At 39.7% G+C, this 10,330-nt stretch overlaps 1 protein-coding gene across 1 annotated transcript; it reads left to right on the top strand.

Annotated features, from left to right (window-relative positions):
• The first annotated feature begins 5,436 nt into the window (after window positions 1-5,436).
• LOC141012817 (ras-related protein ORAB-1-like) lies at window positions 5,437-9,226 on the top strand. The gene is made up of 6 exons (XM_073486348.1): window positions 5,437-5,450; window positions 7,461-7,533; window positions 7,683-7,778; window positions 7,925-8,020; window positions 8,127-8,258; window positions 8,993-9,226. The coding sequence occupies exons 1-6, from the start codon at window positions 5,437-5,439 to the stop codon at window positions 9,224-9,226; spliced, it is 645 nt and encodes a 214-aa protein (XP_073342449.1).
• The last annotated feature ends 1,104 nt before the right edge of the window (window positions 9,227-10,330 follow it).

Below are 10,330 nucleotides of genomic sequence, written 5' to 3'. Positions count from 1 at the left end.
TTTTCTCATGTTAGCTTCACAATCAGAGGAGAAAACCCTCAGCATCGTTTGAATCACTGCAGATTGCTCCGTCAGTAAAAACAGACTTTAAAAGTTTCCTCCCTGTTGGATTTACTTTTCTAATTGGACACCAACAAACTCAGCTGCAAAAAACAAAACAAAAAAAACACCACCATATACCAATAGATCACACGAGGAGATGTCGGCCTACTTTCTCATTTTACTTTAAGTCTGACTGATTGTTGATGAAGTATATAGCATATAACCAATATAAACCTCACTATATAATGGAAACATAATGCAACACACTACCTCCATTATTTACATCATGACGTCTCATTGTGTATTATTCCTTACGAGACAACATTATGTAACATTACTTCAGATCAATTTACCAAATCTTAATCTTAATCTACTTTAATCTAATCACATAATCCAAGACGTTTTCTAACTCCTGCATCTTGGCTTCTTCAGTTTGCATCAGTTAAGGGTCTTTAATTTGGCGCAGTGCCTTCAGTCAGTTTCATTTATTGTTTCACTGTTATCAGAGTTAAACAAAGAAATGAGCTGTCGTGTAATATTAACGCAGCTTTTAAAATCAATGAGTAGTTCACATGTAACACAAAAACTACAACGGATCTAGACTGCACAGGATGACAGTATGAAAAGTCGATGGACGAAGGGGTTTTTCGAAACCAGCCTCTTCATACGGAGGACTGCACATTCCAAACGGCGGGCGAAATTTCCAAAACCCTTAAAAAAATAAGATATTTGTTTGGGGAAAGTCCTGCATCCCTCATGATATGAAATGTACTCTAAACTCAAGTGGGGAAATTCAACAGATGGCTCAAACAAACACAATGCGCTGTTTGTGTCCTGCATGAAACCAGAAGTTCACAGTGAGTTATTGTCACTTATGTATCGCACTTACTTTGCATCCTGTATGTAATTCAGCTTTTATGTAACTAACATACTTATTTTAAACCAAACCATCTTATTTTCCTGAAACTAACAAAGTATTTTTGATGCCTAAACCTGTTTCACAACATTAATGATGTGGAACGCCTGTCGCTAACTCTTTAACAGTCTTATTATGTTTTGGTTCTCATTAAATTAGTAGAATAAAAACACAATTTGTAGGAGACAGGATTGCATGGAGATGTGGACATTTTTTAAATATGCAGCATTTGTTCTTTCCAACTCTCTCTCTCCCTCTCTCTCTCTCTCGCTCGCTCTCTGTCTCTACAATAAGGCCTTCATTCAGCATCCAGTTTCAATGAGGTTAATTATCTGTCGCCTAATTGGCCTCAGGGCCGTTCCCAAATGGTCCCACACACACACACACACACACACACACACACACACTGGGAAAAGAGCAAAGTGATGAAGTGACTCCACATAAATCTTCAGCCAGCAGCAACAACAGTCTGCACACACACACACACACACACACACGCACATATTAGACGGATACAAACACACACACAAGCATGCAAATGTTTTATTTTCAGTTATTACTTTCCCTGACATATCCGTTTATAAGTTTATTGGAAAAATAAGAAATCTCATTGACTTTCAGTGTTTCCACAGTTTTATTTGTTTAATAACAAACATTAATCTGATTTACTCCTACTTGGTCTTGAATGATTGACTTTTAAAACTTTTAGTTTTTATTTTGATTACCGATTAGATGTTTTATTTCCAGCTTAAATCTTTAACACACTCTTGCAGACTCAACACAACATGTTTTCAATGGCACACAGACACAGACACACACACACACATGCAGGAGTCAGGGAGCATGGTAAAATAAGGGTGAATAGTGAAAAGCACCTATTTATCCCACCGCTCCCTCAGGTCCCAGGGGACACACACTGATAGGAACAATGACCGGTTTAACTCCATCCACTGCACACACACACACACACACACACACACACACACACACACACACACACACACACACACACACACACACACACACACACACACACACATTGGTGTTTATGTATAACCTGATTCACACACACTCTTCAGTCTGTTTGAGACACACATACAAACACAGTATAACACACACACACACAAACATCTGCTGCTGAAAACACACACACACACACACTTTCTGTCCAAGTCACTTGAGATCAAACTTTGAGTGAAGCAGTATGTGACAGACATTTCCTCCATATTTGTGAAATGATGAACGAACCACTTGATTAACTTCATTATCTGATTAACTTGTTTCATTACATCATGATGATCTCACCATTTTTGTTTCCCCAAAACTCTAATATCATCCTACTGAACTGACAAGGTTGCTGAGTTTCCCAGTAATAGTTGTGGTGTAAGTGAATAATATGCTTTTCTTCTCCAATGCTGATGAATACATCTCTTCGATAATAACAGTTAAAAACAAAAATGTAGTGAAACTTGAAGGAGCTGTTGGACACTACATCTCCACCCGTGAACCACTTCACCAGTCAGACTGCGGTTTGTTTGTGTGTGTTTATATTTTCCAAACACGGTGACAGTTTGTATGAGTTCTTCTTTCACAAACTGCTTCCATCATCGTTTTTCAGTATAAAAAACAGCAATCACAGTGAGAAAAGCTCATTTTCGTCCCTTTCTCGTTTTCCCAGCCTTCCTCTTGCTTTCTAACCCTCTCTTTGTTGATTTCTTTCTATCTCATTCTTTATGTCTTCTCTTTCTCCCTGTCCCTTCCCCCAGTTTTCCCACCTCCATGCTCCATCGGGGAGCACCACAAAGCCTGCCGCTGCCCTAGCAACCACTGCGCCGCCGCCTCTGCCCCGGCAACAGGCCGTCGTCAGGACTGCTGACCCCTGACCCCAACACAGCTGCTCAGCCATCGCATATCCCACAATCCCCTGCTCTCTGCTCGCTCCCGTGACCAGGGGGTCACACACGGGAATCGTCGGTGAATAAGACGGCATCGCTTTCACTTCTGTCTGTTTCTAAAAGAAGAGGAGAGGAGAGGAAGGGAGGAGAGGAGATGAGAAGACAGGAAACAAGGACCGATGAAGAGGCATGGACTTGATAGAAATAGGGAGAAGAGAGAGAGGGAGAGTCAAAAGAGAGAAAGGAAAGGAGAGAGGGAAAGAAGGAAAAAAGGAGGAAAGAGTAGAGAGAAGATACGGAAGAAAAGAAATAAGCACAGGTGTTCAGAGACGATAGGAAAAGAAGGTAGAAAAGAAAAAAGGGAAATGAAAGAAAAGAATGGAGCAGAGGAAAGGTGAAAAGTGCAAAAGAAAAAAGATGGAGGAAAACAAAGGCAAGTCAAGAACGAGTCAAAAACAAGAATGAGGAACGAAGTTATGAAAAACAGAAAGAAACAGGAGGAGGAGAGGAGAGGAGAGGAGGAAACAAGAACAAGGGAGTAGAGTTTAACTGACAGGAGGAAAGGAGCCGAGTGTGTTAGTATGTTACAGCCTCTGAAGGAACATTTCAACATAAATATCAATAAATCTACAAGCAAAGATAAATTATAGTTTAATGGCTCAATTATCTGTGACTCTGCAGACTCACTCAGACTGCTCTCTCTGTTCAGCAGACAGTTTAGGATGAACTGCTCCATTATTCTTCTACTGCAGTGATCATATAATACTAACAACAAGCTTCAACACAGCCAAGAGAACAGCGACCCACCACTCATTAAAGGGATAATCAGCCACATCGTTGCCACAAGGCAGAGCATTGCACTTTGTGACAGAGAGATTGTGTGTGTGTGTGTGAAGGCTCAAGTGTGTGGAAGCCTGTGCTTTGTGTGATTGTGTTTGTTAAGCATCTTCATGTGAGTGTCCTCAGGAGGAGAGGAAATAAAGAAAACATTTAAAGACAAATTGTCTAATACAAGGGGTTTGTTTTGGGTTGAAGTGGGCACATGACGTTAAGTGACAGTTAAAGGGCCAGTGTGTAACATTTAGTGGCATCTGGGGGTGAAGTTGCAGATTGCAACCAACTGAACACCCCTCGTTGTGGATCAAATTATTACTTCTATTTAAGAGAGGTCGTTTTTCAGTGACAAACCCATAGAGAGTTACTCGACTCTGCCTTTCTGAGCGTCTTTCAGCTCATTGTGTCAGTTTTTCTGACCTGTGACTTCCTTGTTTTGGTTAATGTAGTTTTAGTATGCAGCTGTTTTCAGTGATATAGCCTCACATCAGGCAAACAAAGTAAGAGCAAGCAAAACTTCTCGTAGCTTCAGAGCTTAAAGGTAGACTGTGCAGGATTTGCCTATCAATCAATGTATAGACTCACACAGCCATAATCCCTCTAAGTCATTATTGTAAATACTATGTATATACGAGTTAATTCTATTTCTTATCTCTATTATATTGTTTATTTTTTACTTTTTATTATTGTTTAAGTGTGATACTGTCCTTTGGCTGCTGTGACTAAGGAATTTCCCCATTTGCGGGACAAATAAAGGATTTCTGATTCTGATTCTGATTCAACAAGTGTGTGGCAGTCTGTATCTGCAGAAACCTATCATCTCTGCCTATAAGTTCTTTTTTTTAATCATCATTATTATTGTTATTATTTTATTGTGCGGTGTTGGGGACATTTCTGGGTGTCAGGGATTCGGGAGAAAGAATGTTTATTGTCGATTCTCCAGAATCACTTACTGCAGCTTTAAATTACAAACAGCAACAGCCAAATCCAGCATAGTATGACTTTAAAGGAGAGTGAATATTGAAAACTGAAAAGCTCTGATGACAATATTTCATTCTTGTGTTTATTTAGATATAATTATAGATAAATGCGTTGTAAACCATCTCTAATATCAGGATCTCTCTGAATGCAGCCGTCCTGCTGCTGTTGTCTCATTTGTAGTTTCTTGGGTGCTTCCAGAACTACTTCCTGTTTGTTTGCAAGTTTCAGAGCTGCGGTCGGTGCAGTGACGTGTGATGCACAGGAGACGCTGTTGGTTTGAGGTGATGTCATTCATGAGCAGAGACACAGAGCGGTGCAGCTCAGCACAGCTACGACAGCGATGACAGATCAGCACAAACACATCACAAAATTATAAAATGAGGTGTCAGTGAGGTTTAGTTTAGACTTAGAGAGCACTGCAGTGTGTGTCAGTGTTTGCCACTGTGCGTGTGTGTGTTAGTGTGTTGGCTCCAGGTGCTGTCCCCGCTGTAACCTGAGCTGGTCTTTATTAATAAATAATGCATCCGAACCAGTCAGCTCATCAGTCAGCTCACGAGGTAGGTAGCTCCGGCTTATTCTGCCATTTGCCCTCCAAAAGGACAGACAGACACACACACACACACACACACACACACACACACACAGAAAAGGATAACAGAAAAGTAAACAACATCACAGTCGAAGATAATCTGTCCGTTTCCAGCTTCAGGATTCATTTTCAGGGATTTTGTTTGTTTTGTCGTGTCACCTGGAGCGACCTCAGCGATCATGAATCCTGAATAGTAAGTGCTGGTTCTTTCTGTGTGCTGTGTAATACTGTGTTATGAATGAGTAAACATGTAGTTCCTACAAGGCATATTCTGTAAACCACTAGAAGACACTGACGCTCGCTCTTTAACAGTGACATGACAAGTAAAGAGACAATTTAAGACCTCTGAACATCCTGCAGCCTTGTTTTTGACCTGGATACACAGTGTCCAGGGAGATACTGAATATTTGCAGTCTTGTGTCTTGTGTTTGTTGATGTGTTAAATACTCATATACCAACTAAATGTTGTGTGTGGGCACCAATGTTTCTGTGTATGAGTGCTTCAATTCTTTGTGTATTTAAATAAAATTTAAAGCACAAAATAATATATATATTCTTATTGGTTTAAACGACTCAGACTTAGTTGTCATAGAGTTATGAGGCAGGTTGTTTAGGGTAACAGAAGAAAAGTTCTCTGCATAGAAAATACTAATTAACTTGCAGTTGGATCACGAGGCCCCTGTGGCTGATGGGTATTGTAGTCCCTAGAGCCAGAGGACAAAAAAGTGTGAATTTCAGTAATATTTCAACAATAGGTTATCTTCCACAATCTGTCACAGTCTCTAATCACAACTAAGCTATATAAAAGTTACAAGTAATTACATACGATATAAAACAAATTAGAGACTTCTTTAATACTAGTACATTTGTGGATAACACGCAACACAGCTCAGGAGGCTTGTTTACATCCCACTAACTTTAAGACTCATCTTTGTGCGTCTTTAATGAACAGCTTTAACAACTTTACATGACGAACAGTCACGACTTGACTTTACAACACAAAAAATACACTTGAAAACAAAACTAACTATGTGTATTAAAAGAAGCAAAAACCTGCTTTAGTAACCAGTGACTCCACTGCCACCATGGTGGCATGATGGGAGGAAGACTACCTTATTTTACAGATAACATTTGCCCTGCGCTCCAATACCCATACTACCATACTATTTAATATACCAGAAAAAGATTTAGTGTGTCCAATCACAAAGTATGTGAAATGCAGTACACCAAAAATACCAGGATGTCCTACTCAATCCTCTGTGCAGCAGAAGATACGTCACACGGTGTGTCACGCGAATATAGACAAAGCCAAGAGATCACAAACAATTGACAGTTCACTGACAGATGAAAGCCAATGTAAGTCTATGTACTGTATGACTGTCATGACCAAGTAATATATCCCACTTCTATGCATACTGCGTGCAACAGTATGTGCTTTGTAAGGGCAGCCGCATCACGTACTAAAAGTAAAAAGAAAAAGTATGTGATACATAAAGCACCCCGAGACTGACTCTGGATGAAACCACAGATATCTAACAGCCTATCATACTGAGCAGCAGTGTGTTTGTGCATGTGTGCGTCTGTGTACCAGGTTTGTGTGTTATAGCTCCAAACATTAAAACTCAAAGTCTACACAATGAAGACATTTTGGACGGCCTTCAGTTTTGTTTTGCTAACAGTTCATGGGATTGTTGTTTGCCTTTATCAGGTATTTTGACCTAAACTAGGCAAAGCAAGTTATTTATACACCATTCAGACACAAGGCAATTCCAAGTGTTGTAGAGGGACACAGATATACATTAAAATAAGACATTAAGAAAATCTAATCCTTAAACTTAAACATATATCAAAGACAACACTTTGCTGTAGACCAAATAGAAAAATAAGATAGGGAACTAGGCAGCCATGGAGGTGAGAAAAGAAAATCTTTTCAGGACTGATAATCCTTCCTCCTCCTCTGTCGACACACAGGGAAAATATGCTGGCTGTGTTTCACAGTCGCATTGTGGTTACAAGAGTGTGCAGTATTTCACCATCTGTGTCTGTTTGATGAAGCTATCTGCAATCATGACTATATTTGGATGTACACCAGAGGTTTGCAATTACAGTTTTGCAGTCAGGTTTTTCTAAGGGTTTGATATCCTAGTGGAAGAAGTTTCAAATGTCTCGATGTGTATGCTAATTTGTGCGTCTTGTTTTCCAGCGATTATTTGTTCAAACTTCTTCTGATCGGGGACTCTGGGGTCGGAAAGTCATGTTTGTTGCTGCGCTTCGCGGTAGGCCTGTAACACACACACACACACACACACACATACACACACACACACACACACACACACACACACACACACACACACACATATAAGAAATCCCTACATTTACAGACCTTACTGCCTGTTGTTGATCATACTTCACCCCCTGCCAGGATGACACGTACACCGAGAGCTACATCTCCACTATCGGAGTTGACTTCAAGATCAGGACCATCGACATGGATGGGAAGACAGTGAAACTACAGATTGTAAGAGTTTATTTATTAGATGTGAGATTTCTGATTAGGAAGAAAAAACTATTTTGTTGTTTGTTAAAGTGAACAAAGTCAGAAAATTCTTGGTCAGGTAATCAGGACTGACCGGCCCACCATCTTACTGTGTGTGTGTCCTGCAGTGGGACACAGCAGGTCAGGAGAGGTTTCGAACCATCACCTCCAGCTACTACAGAGGGGCTCACGGCATCATCATCGTCTACGACGTCACTGAGCAGGTCATTGTGTGCTTTTGTCATGTCATCAACAGCATAACAGGACAGAGTTTGAACATTAACTTCTCTCCTCTTCCTTCACTCTTTGTTCTGTTTCCTTCCTCCCCAGGAGTCCTTTAACAACGTGAAGCAGTGGTTGGATGAGATAGATCGTTACGCCTGTGAAAACGTCTCCAGGCTGCTGGTGGGAAACAAGTCTGACCTCGTTAGTAAGAAAGTGGTGGACGCTGCCACTGCTCAGGTAACAGGCTGCACACAGTGATCAGCTTAAATGTACTTCCTCCAAATAGTATTAGACAACTCCAGCCATCACTCGAGCAGCTGTTAGGCCGTGATGCTCTATAATGTGTAAAATTGGTGGAGTTACCCTTTAAAGTGTGTTTACAGGGATACAACTGCAAATCTGAAAAAGTAGTATAAAGCTTTCTGTGGCTCCAGAGGAAACTGAGTGTAATCTGATAAATTGCTTCCAGTGATGTCACTTGATGGCAAAGTGGCATTGTGGGTAATGTAGGCACCAGGTTTTATAAAGCAGTCCATTATTCTAGCATTTCAATATTAGCATGCTAATATGTTAATATTGGCTTTTGACATGCATGTGGTTCGCCTGTTTACAACCTCACAAACACATTTAGCTATGTGAGTATTCTGCTTGTCAGAGTTTTTCCATGTCATACATAATGTAAACTCATGAATTATGATGCTCTGGTGTAGCTTTAAAATACCCCACAGAATATAAAGCAGTTACACCATCTATGATATTAAATTGCTTAAATGTGAATTCATCAATAATTCAATAATAATTAAAGACTTTGAGGGGATTCTTTTTCACAGTAACTATTACTATTAACTCTTTTAATAGAGGAGTATATTTTCCTTCATTAAGTTCAGCATTCAAAAGTCTATTTAAGAGTTAACTTATTAGGAGTGTTTTCACACTGGTATTTGTCATGATCTTCCTGTCTCTCCCTGCAGGAGCTGGCCTCGTCTCTTAAAGTCTCCTTCCTGGAGACGAGCGCTAAGAGCTCTGACAACGTGGAGAGGGCCTTCCTCACCATGGCCTCTGAGATCCACAAAAGGCTGGCCAGTGAGGAAGTGGGGATGCAGGGCGAGTCGAAGGAGGCCAGTGCCCAGAGCGCCAAGATCAACAGTGCCCCTCTGTGGTTAGGAGGGGAAAAACAGACGCAGGAGGCCAGTAACTGCTGCTGAGCAGAGGAGTTCACACAGTGATGACATGACTACAATACAGTATGTACACTGTACAGGTGTGTCATTTTAAACACACCCACCTGTTTAGTTTCAGGACGATGTGATTGTGTGTTTTGGACGAACACATTTTGTCAGAATTTTGACATCTTTGCTATTGAACTAAAACATAAAACGTAACTTTTCAGGAGGAAAAAAAATGTTTTTAGCTTGACAACAATATATTTTTGAGCGTGGTATTTTTGAATTAAATATAGAATGACATTGATGATGACAGAAAGATTTGAAACTGAGCCAAATGAACAACTGGTGTTGGTGCTGGTGCTGGTGACAAGGTTTGGGAAGAGTTTTATAAATATATAGACGACCATTTACTGTCACTTGGTAGCGCTCTAATTAAGGTCCTTGTAATATAAGTGCTGATAATCATTAACTGGTTATAAGGCCATTGTAAGTCCTCATGAAGATGCTTATTAAAATCAATAAGACTATAATTCTCGCTTTAGCTTTGGTAGCTGCATAAAGCAGACTTAACTGCTAATACATGCGTATTAAAGTATGAAATGATCTTAATAAGGCAACAAAAAAGCTCAGTAAAGGTTTAGTAATATTAACATAATAGGTTAGTTAATTAAACTCAATAACTGTGTTTGTAATGCTATGATAAACAATGAGAAGATTTGATTAACATTTAAAGGCAGTCTATAAACTGTGTGTTATAAATGACCATGTTTATGGAGCAATAGTTAACACTTATACAGTCTTATTAATGTTAATAAGCATCTTATATAAAGGACTTCACTAATGCTTTTCACAAGGACATTGATAAAGCTCCATCCTGTCATTCCTTTGACTCAAGATTGAGATGAAAATTTCAAACCTATCACATGATAATAAAAATATTTGAACAATAGTGAATATTCACAGTTTGAGCCGCTGTTACGGATGAATTTACTGTGTGATTTAAACTCAGATACCACCGTTGACCTCAGAGGTGATTCATTGTATTTATCAGTTTTTGTTGTGTTTGGCATGTTGTTTGTTTATGTCAATAAAGATATCTTAGCAGTCGTGATGAAAAATATGGGTAAAACATCGACGGTAAAA

This window comes from Pagrus major, chromosome 2, assembly GCF_040436345.1.
Source record: "Pagrus major chromosome 2, Pma_NU_1.0".
Lineage (NCBI taxonomy): Eukaryota > Metazoa > Chordata > Actinopteri > Spariformes > Sparidae > Pagrus > Pagrus major.
Note: the sequence above shows the minus strand (reverse complement) of the source record. Positions and strands in the feature narration are given on the sequence as shown.

Bases quoted from the DNA above. Each gene is read 5' to 3' on its own strand.
- LOC141012817 (XM_073486348.1), top strand. The intron at 7,534-7,682 runs GTAGGCCTGTAA...ACCCCCTGCCAG, and splicing joins GTTTGTTGCTGCGCTTCGCG to GATGACACGTACACCGAGAG. The intron at 8,021-8,126 runs GTCATTGTGTGC...CTTCCTCCCCAG, and splicing joins TCTACGACGTCACTGAGCAG to GAGTCCTTTAACAACGTGAA.